Source organism: Sorex fumeus, unplaced genomic scaffold (assembly GCF_029834395.1).
Source record: "Sorex fumeus unplaced genomic scaffold, SorFum_2.1 ptg000061l, whole genome shotgun sequence".
In the NCBI taxonomy this organism is placed as follows: Eukaryota; Metazoa; Chordata; class Mammalia; order Eulipotyphla; family Soricidae; genus Sorex; species Sorex fumeus.
In genome coordinates, this window is record NW_026606118.1 from 53,320,504 (window position 1) to 53,336,742 (window position 16,239).

General features: G+C 41.4%; 1 protein-coding gene across 1 annotated transcript in view; it reads left to right on the forward strand.

Annotated features, from left to right (window-relative positions):
- The window catches only part of TNFRSF21 (TNF receptor superfamily member 21), an 82,877-nt gene that overhangs the window by 51,699 nt on the left and 14,939 nt on the right, over positions 1-16,239 (forward strand). The window contains exon 4 of the mRNA XM_056126105.1: positions 2,498-2,763. Coding sequence (XP_055982080.1) covers positions 2,498-2,763 — 266 coding nt within the window. The remainder of the gene's footprint in view (positions 1-2,497; positions 2,764-16,239) is intronic.

The window sequence follows — 16,239 nt, forward strand, 5'->3', positions numbered from 1 at the left end:
GTGGGGCATCTGCTTGAAGTCAAAAGCTCTCTATTGGGTAAACACGAGCACTGAGAAAGTCACTGGATCAAGTATTCCATGCTGCCAGGGAAAATAGTTTAAGAAGTACAGTCCTGCCTCCGTTTGTGGCACCCCGCTTTTGCCATTGACAAGCAAGCAATCTTCAACAAGGAATTTGAATATTTTCAAAGACAGTGCTTTGAGCAGTTGGTTCAAGAGGTACATGCAGTTTTCCAAATCAGCTGCCTGAAGGGGAAGGCATGGCCAAGTAAGGATTTGTAGTAAGGAACCACATAGTCTGTCCTTCCCAAAAGAAATTCTCTTGAACCGAAAGTGGGTAGCCCATTTTATAAATATTTTATTCAATAACTGACTCAAGCCAAAAAGGTGTTATTCTTGTTAACCTCTAGTTAATTCGGAACTTGATTTTTTTACTCCTGATTGAGTTATGAATTTTTTTTTGCTTTTTTATTTTTTTTTATTTTTACGGGTTTTTTTTTGTAAGGTTGTTCATATTAATTGATTATATTCAGTATTTCAGCACCAATTCCACCACCATTACACCTTCCCACCATCATTATTTTGAGTTTTCCAACCACTGTTCAAGCTTGCCTGCCACAGGAAGATTCTAGATTTATTTTCTATTGCTTATTATGATATGAGTTATGAATGTTTTTAGGAACTTAATAACTATAATAACTGATGACTGGGCATGGGAGATGGGCCTCATAAAGACCTAGTATTGGGGCTGGAGCAATAGCACAGTGGGTAGGGCATTTGCCTTGCACGCGGCCAAGCTGCATTCGATTCCCAGAATCCCATATGGTCCCCTGAGCACTGCCAGGGGTGATTCCTGAGTGCAGAGCCAGGAGTAATCCCTGTACATCATGAGGTGTGACCCAAAAAGCCAAAAAAAAGAAAGAAAGAAAGAAAAAAAGACCTAGTATTGACTCTGGACTCATCACCTGTTGTAAATGACTAGAACTCTTACTGTAAATGGGTTGTACCCATTGACAGATGGCAAGGCCTAAGTACAATTGAAGAGAAGGTGATGTAAAGGGAAAGATAATCAAAGTATTTTCTCAGTGGTACTTGGGGAAAACTGCATCTCCCAGAAGGTGGGTGCCAGGTGCCTGTCTTGAGTTTGACATGTGATTGGCATTTTACCCTGCCTTCATCAGATCTGGCAACCGCAGACTATGCTGCCCAAGTTAAATAGTGACTGATAAGCTAGAGGAACATTTTCCTGTAGCTTGGGTTCAATTCCCAGCCCTCTTATTTAGGACATTTGGCAAATTGCCAAACTTTTTGAATTTTTCTTTTTAACCTGTTAATGCTTTTTTAAGATGTTCGGTGAGCTCATGCCTGAACATAACACCTAAAAGGTAATCACAATTATTATTGTATTATCCTTTTGACTGTTGACTTGATGGTATCAATGCAGTCAATTTAGGAGACCCAGACTAGTTCAGAAAATTCTTGTTGGTATAGAATTAGGGAACAAGAAGTTGGAAGTTCTTGGGGAATTTTTTTGTTGGACTGCAACAACTGGCTGCCCCATCTCTTGACAATAGTGGCCATGTTTGCCAGCATCTAAATATTCGTCCCCAGGCTTTGATGGACAAACACCACTGCAAATTTAATTAGTGGCTTACTCTTTTTCTAAATCTCATTTTAGTCTGGGAGGCTCTAATTTAATAGGTTCCCATTGTTTTTAGCTAATGCTCTGTTTTGTTTGGGTGTGGCTTTCAAAACATCTTTTAGAGGACATCTTTTATAGCTTAGATGTGGAACACTTGCTATATATCCTTGAAGGGTTCAATTTCTGGCAAAGAAAATCTCTTAGGGGTGACTGACTGATTATACTCTTGAGGTTGCTTCTTAGGTTCGATATTCAGGAAGTGAAATTTGTAGGAGCTACCTGACCGGATTGGGGCTGGAGTGATAGCACAGCAGGTAGGGCGTTTGCCTTGCACATGGCTGACTTGGGTTCAATTCCTCCATCCCTCTCAGAGCCCCGCAAGCTGCTGAGAGTATCCCGCCCACACGGCAGAGCCTGGCAAGCTCCCCGTGGCATATTCCATATGCCAAAAACAGTAACAAGTCTCACAATGGAATTGTTACTGGTTGCCTGCTCAAGCAAATCGATGAACTATCGGAGAGCCTGGCAAGCTACAAGAGTATTTCGCCCGCACAGTAAAGCTGCCTGTGATGTATTCAATATGCCAAACACAGTAACAAGTGTCACAATGGAGACGTTACTGGGCCCGCTCGAGCAAATCGATGAACAATGGAAGGACCATGACAGTGACAGTGACAGGAGAACAGTGCTACAGTGCTACAGTGCTACTTGACGACTAGACCAGGATGGGTTACATGCAACAAGTGTTTAAATAAGACTATGCAATGTATGGCAATGGGAAGACATGCTCCTTTCAGGTCCTTAAGACAGATGTGCCTTCTCTCATGACCATATTTTGTTTTGTCTCTGATGCAGGTATTGACATCTTGAAGCTTGTAGCAGCCCAAGTAGGAAGCCAGTGGAAGGACATCTATCAGTTTCTGTGCAATGCCAGTGAGAGGGAGGTGGCTGCCTTCTCCAATGGGTACACAGCGGACCACGAACGGGCCTATGCAGCTCTGCAGCACTGGACCATCAGGGGCCCTGAGGCCAGCCTCGCCCAGTTAATCAGTGCCCTACGCCAACACCGGCGCAATGATGTCGTGGAGAAGATTCGTGGACTGATGGAAGATACAACCCAGGTAATAATACCCCACATCATAGACCCTTTTCTCATCAACCTTTTGTGCTTCTGTGTCTGCTTTTACCAGGAATACTGTGATAGGGAAAAAGAACGGATAATAAATATTAAGTTCATTTACATCCATATATGCACACAGTTACGCAGTATCTAAGGAAGTGATTTTTCATTCAGATCCACTGGAGAACTGTTTTAAAATTCTGGGACCCCCACTATAAACCAGTCACATCAAAATCTCCCAGGGAAGACTGTAATTCTAATGTGTAGTTCTAGTTGAGAATCTTTGTGGGTAGATTCTAACAACAGATTATGTGAATGGATCTCCATCTTGTTGCTGAATTTGTAGTCTCATTTTGCTTGACTCACTTTGAACAAAACCAAGAAGGAAGCGTTTTTCTCTGCCCTCCCCACCGCCAGCATGTTTGTGTGTGTGTGTGTGTGTGTGTGTGTGTGTGTGTGTCTGTGTGTGTGCGCGCTATAATTCAGGGATTCCCCTCTCTTACCTCCTGGTGGTGCAGATGGTGCTGATAGATGGGTCTGTCCTCTTCATCAGAGGGAGCAAAGGGGACCCAGGATTGTGAATTTTTGGTCTGTGTCTCCTGGCCTCTGTCTCCTGACTTTAATGTTTACTAACCGGGTCACCAAGACTTACATCACTTCAACTTTCTCACCTTTTATCTTATTTGTAAGCCAGTTTGATAAAATGAAGCAAGAAATAATGTAAACGGCTTAATGTGCTGAAGGTGTTCTGTAGATGGTGGTGGTGATTATCTGTAACTCATTTTATCTCGCCTTTCTTGAATCACTTCGCTAAAAAGCCATGAGCATGAGTTAAATACAAATTTGGGCTTGAATCATTTTGCACAGACTTTGAGAAATGTTTTGGAATCAATTCCCAAAATAAAGAAAATGCTGCTACGGAGATTTGATAAAACCCACTTAGAATTGAAAAAGGCATTCTGTGTGATTTTCCTCATCATCTGAAAGAGCTAAGGAGAAATTTCCCCCTCCCTCTTTATGTAATTTTATGCAATTAAAAGTTGATGAAAGTTAAAATCATCAACTTTTGATTCATTATCATTCTGCCTCAAGTTTTGTATATCAGGGGCTGGAGCGATAGCACAGCAGGTAGGGCGTATGCCTTGCACGCGGCCAACCCGGGTTCGATTCCCAGCATCCCATATGGTCCTCCTGAGCACCACCAGGAGTGATTCCTGAGTGCATGAGCCAGGAGTGACCTCTGCATTGCTGGTGTGACCCAAAAAGCACACACATTAAAAAAATTGTATATCAGTTGATTTCCTTTTTATATATTCAAGTAGTTTAAATACTTTTATCTTTTGCGCTCAATTTTTTTTTTCACAATTGAAGATTCAAAAAGCGAGTCTCCCATGAAAAATTTACAGGTGCTAATTGACTCTAAAGGTGGTCTTCACAACTCTTAGCTTTTTTTTTTTTAACTTTGAAATGTTGAATTTCAGGGAAAAAATTATTGCTAATGTGGTTGTAAACATTGAAAGTACACAGTACTGTCTGGGGACTTTTCTGAGGAACACTCTCATAAGTTCAGTTCACCACTAAAACTAGACTTTTAAGAGGCTGGATCTGGGGCAAATAAAGGGAGTGGTTTAACCTCCAATTAAGTAAAATGCATGCAGTTCAATGAAAGGGACTTGCAAGACAAACACTGTGTTTTCTTGGAAGCTGGCTTTAAGGTAGAAGTGATGGGACGGGAAGCAGATTTGAAGGATTTAGATCTGTGAGATTAAATCACTAGGTCTCCTGGTTGATGCCTACTGTCACTGTCACTGTCCTCCCGTTGTTCATCAATTTGCTTGAGCGGGCCCAGTAATATCTCCATTGTGACAATTGTTACTGTGTTTGGCATATCGAGAACGTCACAGGTAGCTTGCCAGGCTTTGCCGTGCGGGCGAGATACTCTCAGTAGCTTGCCGGGCTCTCCGAGAGGGGCAGAGGAATCGAACTCGGGTCGGCCACGTTGGCCGCTTCCAAGGCAAACACCCTACCCGCTGTGCTATCGCTCCAGCCCTGCTATCGCTCCAGCCCTACATGGAGGACAAAATATTGGGCTGGAGATGCTCAAATCTGAAGCACATGCTTTGCGTGTGGGAGTCCTCAGTTTGATTCGATCCATCTCACAGTTCCCTGAGTATCAACAGGAGCAATACCTGAGCATTAGGGTCAGGTGTAGTCCCCAAACACCACCAAGGGTGCTGCCCCCACCCCCTAAAAATGACAATGTGTGACTGACAGAGTATTAGAATTTGGTTAAAGGGATATTTCAGAAAGATGATCTTCACTTATTGTGCCAGGAAATGGTGTCTGATTAGAAAAGAGTAAAGAAAATCATAGGAGAGAAAATATAGAAAAGTAAAAAGGTATAAATGTTATTGCTAAATGTGCACTGGGGATCACGACGATCACGATCACGACCATCCTGTTATTCGTCGATTGCCTCGAGCAGGCCCCAGTAACGTCTCCTTCGTCCTAGCCCTGAGATTCAAGGCTCTTTCAGAGTTAGGAGAATAAGACCCATCATTGTTACTGGTATTTGGCATATTGGGTACGCCACGGGGAGTTTGCCAGACTCTGCTGTGTGGGCAGGTTACATTCGGTAGCCTGCCAGTTTGTCCAAAGTAGGAATGAGATAATAAGATGGGGATATACCTTTATATTACTCTTTGAAAAATAAAGAATCACTCTCATTCATTATCCAGCTCCCACATATAAACTGAGTCTCTCTTGAAAAGTAAAAAGGTATAAATATTATTTTATTTCAGTGGCAGAACTAGAAGTATTTGCCCTTTTTATGATTTCCTAGAATGAAACATCTCTTTATGATTTGAAATGTACTTAGTTCAAAATGGCATAGTTGAAGAGATGTGGCAGAAAGGAGAGGTAGGGCTTTGTTTTCCTCTGCTAATTGAGTAGGGAGCCATCCTCAGTATAATTTATGGAGAGCTGTTCCGTCCTCTGCATCACATATGGTTTATGTGACAACCTATTGTTCCTGTGTAGGACTGAATAATGAATAAATTTTATAACATTGGGTCAGATTTACCCAAAACTAAATTTAATTTATTTTTTTCTTTTTGGGTCACACTCGGCGATGCACAGGGTGCATCCTGGCTCTGCGCTCAGAAATTACTCCTGGCGTTGCTCAGGGGACCATATGGGATGCTGGGAATCGAAACAGGGTCGGCTGCATACAAGGCAAATGCCCTACCTGCTGTGCTATCGCTCTAGCCCCTCAAATTTGGTTTTTATTTTGGTAAATCTATCTCATTTCTGTGCATAGAGTCAACAGTCATTAGGATTTTTTTTCTTCTAGTGTTTGGTTTACTTTTTTTGGGAATGGTAGTGATGATGGTAGGTTATTGACTTGTATACATATTTATTTATTTAGTCCTTTTTTTTGGTCTATTGAATCACCGTGAGAACAGTCACAAAGCCTTTCCGTTCAAGTCTCAGTTGGTCATACAATGATCAAACACCCATCCCTTCACCAGTGCACATTCTCCACCACCAAGAACCCCAGTATACCCCCCTCCCACCCATCCCCTGCCTGTGTGGAAGATTTTCACTTTACTCTCTCTCTAGAAAACAAATTTTCTAATTATGTCTTTGTGGCAGGTCTGAATGTTGGGGAAAATTCCAAATAGCGATATTGGGTCTTTTGTTGCATACATATTTATTGAAAACCTCCCATCATAGATGTGGGGCAAGAGACTCAGTTTATTTATATGTGGGAGGTGGATAATGAGAGTGATTCTTCTTTTATTTTTCAAAGAGTAATATTATTATTACTATGATTATTATTATTGAATCACTGTGAGATACACAGTCATAGAGTTGTTTATGATTGGGTTTTAATCAGATCATTTTCCCATACCCATCCCTTCACCAATGAACATTTCCCACTGCCAGTGTCCTCAGTTTCCCTCCTACCATTCCTTTGTCACCCCCACTCTGCCCCCCAGCCTGTCTCTATGTCAGGCACTTTTCTTCTCTCTTTCTCTCTCTCTCTCTCTCTCCCTCTCTCTCTCTCTCTCTCCCTCTCTCTCTCTCTCTGTCCCCTCTCCCCCTTCTCCCCCCTTTTCTGGAAATTATGGTTTGCTATGTAAGTACTGAGAAGTTGTCATGTACATCCCTTTACCTACTTTCAGTACTCAGTTCTTGTCCAGAGAGATCATTTCCAACTATCATTGTCTTACTGGTATTGGTCCCTTCTCTATAATATAATAATAACATTACTTAATCACTTAATCACTTAACTTCCCGTTAGTCGTCGATTTGCTCGAGCGGGCGCCAGTAACGTGTCCATTTGTCCCTGTCGCGTGCTAGTGTAGCCCAATGGCATCTGTTCGCTCTGGGAACATGAAGAGCTTCAAACCGATCGTTCTTGATCTTGATGATGAAGTCTGACCATCTGGTAGGTGGGCGGCCACGCGGTCTTTTGACATCCCGTGGAATCCAGTTGGTAACAGCTCTAGTCCAGCGGTCATCTTTAAATCTCATTATGTGACCAGCCCATCTGATTTTTGAAATAATAACATTAGGTTTTTTTTTTTAAATTACTAGTTACAGGCTCCAGAGTGATGGTACAGTGGTTAGGCTGCTTACCTTGCATGCGGCCAACCTGGGTTTGATCCTAGGCATCCCAAATTGTCCTCTGAACACCACCCGAAGTGATCCCTGACCGAAGAGCTAGGTGTAAGCCCTGAGCACAATACACAAACCAAAAATGCACAATTTTTAAAAATTAATTACTTACACTCTCTGTCCACTGTCCTCCCGTTGTTCATCGATTTGCTCGAGCGGGCCCAGTAATGTCTCCATTTTGAGACTTGTTACTGTGTTTGGCATATTGAATACATCACGGGGAGCTTTCCAGGCTTTGCCATGCGGGTGAGATGCTCTCGGTAGCTTGCCGGCGGGCTCTCCGAGAGAGGCGGGGGAATCGAACCTGGATCTGCCGGCCTGGCTGCGTGCAAGGCAAACACCCTACCACTGTGCTACTTACACATACTAAAATTTGAAAGACACTTAGATTTAAAAAATCAAAATTACACTGGAAGTACTTTATGCAATAAATTATAAAAATTACAAAATTATAAAAGGTTTGAATATAAATTATTCCTTTATTCTCTAATTCTCTAATTATTCTCTAATTCTTGCTCTCAAGAGAAACTGGCAGACTACTGAGAGCATGCCCGCATATATGCCTGATTGGGAACACCTGTGAAGGTGATTGGAGGCTGCCCCAAAAGCCTCCATCCCTCTAGGAGAGCCCGGCAAGCTACTGAGAGTATCCTGCCTGCACGGCAGAGCCTGGCAATCTACCCGTGGCGTACTCGATGTGCCCAAAACAGTAACAATGGTGGTCCTCATTCCACTGACCCTGAAAGAGCCCTTAATATGTCATCAGACTACACTAGCACATGACAGGGATGAATGGAGGCGTAACTGGGCCCGCTCGAGCAAATCAATGAACAACAGACTGATAGTGATAGTGATAGTGATTAAAATCACTTAAATCACTTAACTTCCCGTTAATCGTCGATTTGCTCGAGCGGGCACCAGTAATGTCTCCATTTGTCCCTGTCGCGTGGCCGTCCACCTACCAGATGGTCAGACTTCTTCATCAAGATCATGAACGATCGGTTTGAGGCTCTTCCATGTTCCTAGAGCGAACAGTGATAGTGATTGAATAAGAATATTTAAAATTGAATGAGATTTGGGGGTCAGATAGACAGCACAATCTTGAGTAGGGCTTGCACATGGCCAACTCTGGTCCCAGCCCTCACATCCCATGCAGCCCCCTGGGCATGGTTGGGTATGACCCCAAAACTTGAAATCAATAAAATAAAATTGAGTGGGATTTTAATAGATTATTTTGGGAAGTTTGACAATTTTTTGATACTTGTTTCCCTCTCTTAATTAGAATGTACTATTGTCAGTGGATTCATTATTGGTACTTAAGAAGAGTGATATTTTTAAGAAAATAGTAGATTTCCCAAGAAAATAAAACACCTATTCCCCAAGTGCCAATCTTTTGTGCCTTTAGTTCTTCTTTTTAAATCTCCTCTCTAATGCAAAAAGACTAAGGTATATGGCTTTTGTCATGTATTTTTAAAGAAACAGTAATCTCTATAGCTTTGTTTCTTGTTTTGGTATATCCAGAAGTGTCCAGCAACAATTCTGAACCTAGTTCTGTCTCTAATTTTAGTAGCCAACACACATGAATTTCTGACTGCAGTTACTAACCACCAGTATATAACTTCTGAGATTTTATACTGTTCACCTCTGAGATTTGTCCCATTGCATAAAAGAGTTGGAATGCAGGTGGCATAATTGAGACGTAGGCATCCTATCTTGAGATGGATTTGTGTTCTTTGTCTATTGTGGTACTTCTGTGGACTTGAAACTTTGTCCCCGTGAGTTTAATGGACTCCTAATGTGGAAAAATGACTGTGGTGCATTTTTAGAAATAGAACCATTTTCTTTCATTCATGAACCCAGGAGTGAGCGCCTGTGTTAGATTCCACTCAAAGGATTAGCCCCAGCTTGCCTTTTAGTTACCTTTGTTGAGAATAGCTGGTTCATAATTAACCACTGTAACCTATTAGCCATTGTTAAATGAAACACATCGGGTTGCTTTTAAAAAAAAATTGATGCAGTAAAATAGAGTAAAATTCATGTTTTGGGGTATGGTTCTTCGAGGACTCATTTTTAGAGCAGTTTGAGCTTTTCAAAAAAATTGAGGGTGAGATACAGAGATTGCCCACATACACATGCATAGATCTCCATTATCAACATCACTAATGCACAGTTGTTCATAATCACTACATCACTATCACCCTGAGTTCATACTTTAGAAATAATTCTTGGTGATATACATTCTTTGGGTTGAGACAAATATAGATGACCAGTATCTCCCATAATGTTTCATTTGGAATATTTTTGCTACCTTAAAAATCCTCTATGATTTTCTGTAAATCTCTGCCCCTTATGAAGACTTTTTATCTTTATCTACTGTAAAAACTCTGAGGGCGGTCAGGAGGTGGCCCCGATGGCCCTTCCCCTGACCGCCCAGGTTCTGGGGGGGCCCGGGCCGCTTCCCTAGCTGGGGCAGCCCGGGCCATGGGGCAGATGGCGGAGGAAGCGAGGGCCAAGCTGTTTGATTGATCATTCTCATCTCCGTTCACTCCTGTCTCTCTCCTTCTCTCCTGGGCCCCAATCTGGAACCCCTCTTTCCTGGCTCTGCCTCTGGATTTTGATCCTGATCTTCACGCCCCAGCCCACTGTTACAGTCTAGTTAAATCCCCAAACCATGAAGGGCTGGGCTTACGTATAGGTGTGGTCACAATCAATAGGGGTAAAGTTCTTTCCCTAGGGATGCAGCTTCTAGGACATTTTCTCTTTTAGCAGGAATCCCATGGGTGTGTTTCTCCTCTCCTTGTCCAGCAAACAAACATATAAGCATTCATAATATTAATCATTTTGTATGGACACAGTAAGAGATGCATTAAGCTTATAGAATTGCTCTCCTGGGGCCATCTCAATCTCAGACTACAGTACTCAGGCCAGATTAGTCTTTCCCATCTCTAGCAGGGTCCTAGTCTTGTCGTTACTTTTGGATCATGACAACATTTGTCATGATCAAGCTCTTATAGTTAAGAATTGTGGCACTTTGGCCAGGCCCATCTCGATGCCAGGGTAGCACATAGCTTACAGCTTGCCCTGGTTCCATCCAGTCCCTCGTCAGGACCCTGCTCTGGGGGGCGCTAGGAAGTGAGGGCAACTGAGGCTTAAATTGAGAAAGCAGATGCCCGGGAATGAATAATATTCGAAGCCAATTAAATCCCAAGTTACAAAAGCATAATATTAATTATTTTCTTGCGTCTATACAAAAGAACATTGCTTTAAAGTAAACTATTCAAGAGACATAAGGAGAGGAGAGAGGCAATATTAACTTACATTATTGAGTTCAGTGTCCTAGAAAGATCTGACCTTACAAATTAATAGGAACTGATTAGGGGAATAAGCTGATTAACTGGGGAAGAGAGCATAGAGAAGTGGTTACAGATAAACAAAAGAACAGGAGTGACTCGGGAGCACTTTGATGGGTGTGACCCGATAAACCTAAGCTCATCCTGGCAAGGGAGAAAGGACAAAGTAATGTTATCCTACAATCTACCTCAAATAGCTTTTAGAATGTCATTTATCTGGAATGTATATAGCCTTTTCAGATTTGACATCATACTTAAGGTTCCTCTGTGCCTTTCATGACTTGATAAGTCATTTGCTTTTAGCATTGAATAATGCTTCATTGTCTGGGTGTTCCACAGTTTACCTCTTTGGCCCTTTGTTTAATTGAGGCCTTCCCTCCCCCCGCCCCCCCAGTCTCTTCTTTCAGATTCAATATCTAAGTGAATGCAATATCTAACTGATAGCTAAATCCTATCTATCCATTGTTTTCTTCCAGAGTACGAGCATTTGGAAGAAGCAGCAAAACAGTGGAAGAGTAGTTAGACTGATGAGGATTTTGCCCAAGATATTTAGGAAACAAAACCAAGAAAACTACAACAATACTGCATTGCAAATTGTATACTATATTTTAATATTGTTTTACATTTTTTTCCAGTGACTTTATTTTTTAATGGTCTTTTTTTTTAATTTACATGACAGTTTCTGTATTTTAGAGAATTTCAGTGTGGTTATATATATTTTTTAATGTAATTGCTTATATGTTTGGGTTTAAATCTGCTTTTTATTTGTTTTATATTGTTTTATATTTGTCTTACTCTTTATTTTTGCTTTTTGGGTCACACCTGGCAATACACAGGGGTTATTCCTGGCTCATGTATCAGGAATTACTCCTGGTGGTGTTCAGGGGACCATGTGGGATGCTGGGAATCAAACCCGTGTCGGCCGCATGCAAGGCAAATGCCTACCCGCTGTGCTATCAGTCCAGCTCCCAGTCTTACTCTCTTTATTGCCTTGTCTTCTTTCTTGGATTTTTTATTTTCCTGGGTTTTGGCTTTTGGGCCATACCCAGCTGTGCTAAGAGTTTGCTTACTCCTAGCTTTGTGCTTAGGGATCACTCCTGGTGGGCTCTGGGGTTTCATGTGGGGTGTCAGGGATTGAACCCAGTTCAGCCAAGTGCAAGGCAAACGCCTTATCCCCACTGTACTATAGCTTTGATATCTCTTTCTTGGCTTCTTAAATTTTTGTTTTTTGTGATCCACTTTTCCCTCATCTATTAGCTTATTTCAATTTTTCTTCACTTTTTAAGAATTTCATAGATATTATAACATGTTTACTTAGTTTATCAAAGAAATTTTTATAAATGTTTACTTTTTAATATTTCCAAAATACAAAATACAGCCTTGAAAGACTTTGATTCTCTTTCCTTTTGCATTATCTTTTTTGCTAACGTGACTTTCAACATTTACACATTTCTTTCTTTTACTTATTTATTTTTTTGCTTTTTGGATCACACCCGGCGATGCACAGAGATTACTCCTGGCTCTGCACTCAGGAATTACCCTTGGCGGTGCTCAGGGGACGATATGGGATGCTGGGAATCGAACCCGGGTTGGCGCATGCAAGGCAAATGCCCTACCCACTGTTATCCTACAATCTACACTCCAGCCCCACATTTACACATTTCTTAATCCCCAAAGGCATGATTAGTATAGTTTGCACCATAAGACTTCACATAAAGTTATGTACATATTTATTGTTTTCTGTTACCTTTTATTTTTCCTGCAGTTTTCACTTCTACCTGAGATCATTTTTCTTTAGTTTAAAAAATATTTCTCAGTGTAAGATTCTAGCAATAAATCCTGCCTGACTGGAAAGAGCCTACCAAATGAGTGAATAAACAAATAAATTGTATTACTTGCTATTTGTTTTTGAAGAATGGCTGGAAAATCAAATTTAAGCTTTAGTTATTTTCCTTCAGTAGTTTAATGGCTGGGTTTAAATTTCCATTGCTAAATAGTGAAAGAAATGATCACATCATGGTTTTATTTTTAAATCTGTATTACATAATAAATTTTATGTGCCATATTATACCAGACGCCTCAGGCAATGTAAAGATGGGTGAGATAAAATCAGTGCCATTTTATAAAGAAGCTTCTAGATGAACAGAAAAAAAAAGACAGCATCCATGGGGAGAAGAAAAGTGTTGGCTATCAACAATCAGCCATTTAAGACTCCAAATGGGAACATCTGGGTATAAATTTGTGTGTTAACAACTGGGAAATAGATATGCTGCCATATTAATTTCTAGGCTAGCAACCTATCAATTTGGGAACCCTAGGGTAAATGAATGAGTTGGTTTCTCTGCTTCACTGTCTTCCTAAGAAAATGGGAACACCCTTAGTGCCCATTTTAGGAACAATTTTCAGGATACAGTGTGTTCGACCCATAGAACATACATGGTGTATGTTTACCATTAGTAATTGCAAATGTTCCTGAGTTCTAGACAAGAAAGGGAAGAATGTTCCTAAGTCATTTCAACTCATGAGCATTATGGACCCTTTAAGTCCTGAATCAAAGATTACTTAATATTGGGAGCTGGGGGCACTTCCAGTTCCAGGATTGCAAAGCTGATGGTCGAGTGGAATGATGCTATCTGGGCTCAGTGCTCACAAACCGGAAATCATGGCTCATTATAAATATTTATTTCTTACTGTCTCAGCAAACGTTCCTAGCCTGACCGGGATGTTTTCTTAGCCAAGAAACAAAGGTGATGATATATGGGTAGATTCAATGACTGTAGAAAGGGAAACATAACTGAGTAATGAAATGTCTAGGTTTCCTCCTAGCTCTATTTTGTACCCTTTCTTTTCTCTGAGAGGGACTTGTGTATTCAGATGTGCTCTCTTGAGACGCTTCCCCCATAAGGGGTGAACTGGATATATTTTCTCTGTAGGAAACCTTGGGCTGACATTACTTGGACTTAGGTTTTTCTGTTTAATATGGAGATTCAAGTGGCTGTCAATAAATGGGGTCACTGGCTTGTTTAAAAATGCAATATTAGGGGCTGGAGCAATAGCACAGAGGGTAGGGCGTTTGCCTTGCATGCGGCCAACTTGGGTTCGATTCCCAGCATCCCATATGGTTCCCTGAGCACCGTCAGGGGTAATTCCTGAGTGCATGAGCCAGGAGTAACCCCTGTGCATTGCTGGGTGTGACCCAAAAAACAAGCAAACAAAAAATGCAATATTAAAATAATGCTTTGGGGCTGGAGTGCTAGCACAGCTGGTAGAGTGTTTGCCTTGCATGCAGCCGACCCAGATTCGATTCCCAGCATCCCGTGTGGTCCCCTGAGCACTGCCAGGGATAATTCCTGAGTGCAGAGCCAGGAGTGACCCCTGTGCATCACCGGGTGTGACCCAAAAAGCAAATAAATAAATAAATAAATAAAATAATGCTTTGGCAGGAACAACAAAGTTACCTCCTGGACTCTGTAAACTTTGGTGGTTTCCAGAGGGAACAAGGACTTGAAGAAAGTTGAGCAAATAGAGTACTCTTTTGGTGATGGAATGACATTGGGACTTTGGTGGTGGAACTGGAAACAATTATACACATATAAAGATTTTAAAGACAGACTCCTGAAATTCCATAATATTATAAACAGTGTCAGTCAATGAAACAGGTTTAAAAAAAAAACAGAGAAAGGGCAGTGATGGTTAGTATTATTAGACAGGTTTGGAAGTAAATGTACTCTGAATTCCAGCCTCTCTTATTTTTATTTATTTATTTATTTATTTATTTATTTATTTTTTATAAAGAAGATGGGGGGGGACTTAAGTACATTTTTTTTAATGATGTCAAAAACCAAATGTAACAACTCTAAACAATATCAAGCATTGTTTTAACTGAGCAAGGACACAGAAATGTTGACCTTTGGAGTTGCGTGTCTTACTGCTCATTTTTTAAGATTAGGTAGATTGAAATGACGCTGTAGATTGCAAGTGAAGCTAATGTTTCTGTTGGTGGTAATTTCCAGATAGTAGAATAATTCTTTGTTGGACTATCTTAATCTGTTCCAGAAACCACGTCGGAGACCTAGGTTTCAGTGACAGGGTTTGTTCTCTTTGGCCCCTAACCCCTACCACTGTCCACTAATAGTAGGCTCTGTGTTGGCATCGGGGTGACTTCGCTCTGTATAATCAACCGGGAGAATCAACAGTGAGAGGAGCACGGGCCATTCTGTTTTGGCAAAGACAGCGCTACTGCTTCTACTGCAGAGGGAACTACGGTTACTGATTTTTTGCTCACCAGCTGCAGGATGCAGCTGTCCTTATCTACAGTCTGACTGAGACCAGCTATTTTCAGAAAGTTAATATAATGAGGGTGAGCTGAGGCGAATACCAGCTGTACATTACACTGTTGACTTTTAGCACTGGGAGTTTGTCTTTGTCTTCAGCTGACCAGTTGGACTTCTCTTAGAAAATGGCTCGTTGTCCTAAAGTCTCAAGATGTTAGCTAAACTCATGTGTCTAACCCCTGCTCCATTAGCCTAGAGAGTCATTTAAGGTCAAGTGGCTTATGTGTAAGATGCCACTAAGGAGCCTGGAGAACTTCAGCAATGGTGAGAAGGGACCATTATAAAGGGGTCACTGATGCCTGCTAGGCCTAGGGTCCTTTAGTGATGCTTGTATTCATGGTACTTATTGTGCACAGAGTAGCTATGTCTGTGAATAAACCTTTAGATTTTTCATCACATATCGGGCCTTTCTACATATCATCACCTGCCAAGGTTGCTTTCTACTTGTCCTCTTGTGATATACCAGCTGTGTGCCTGATACTATATAAAATTGAAAGGTGTGGGGCTGGAGAGATAGCACAGCGGGTAGGCGTTTGCCTTGCACGCGACCGACCCGGATTTGATTCCCAGCATCCCATATAGTCCCCTGAGCACCGCCAGGAGTAACTCCTGAGTGCAGAGCCAGGAGAAACCCTTGTGCATTGACAGGTGTGACCCAAAAAGCAAGGAAAAAAAAAAAAGAAAGGTGTTCCTTGCATCTTCATAGCTCATTCATTGAAATAGAGATGTGCAAAATTTGAAGGGATAAACAAATATTATAATAGAAGTATACACGAGATAGCATCAGTAGATGGAGGTGCTCAGATCAGCAATAGGGTTGCCTGATTAAAGGCCATTTTATATATATGTGTGTGTGTGTGTGTGTGTGTGTGTGTGTGTGTGTGTGTGTGTGTGTTTGGATCATACCTGGTAATACTCAGGGCTTACTCCTGGCTTTGTACTCTGTGGTCACACCTGGTGGTCTTCAGGAGAACACATGTGGCCCCAGGGATTAAACTAGGCATAGGCCCTGAGGACCTTAAAACAAAACAAAACACAGGGAATTATCCCTCAAGATGCCGACAATTTGATGGAAGAAATGATTATATAGCCACGCTAAGAATGTATCTT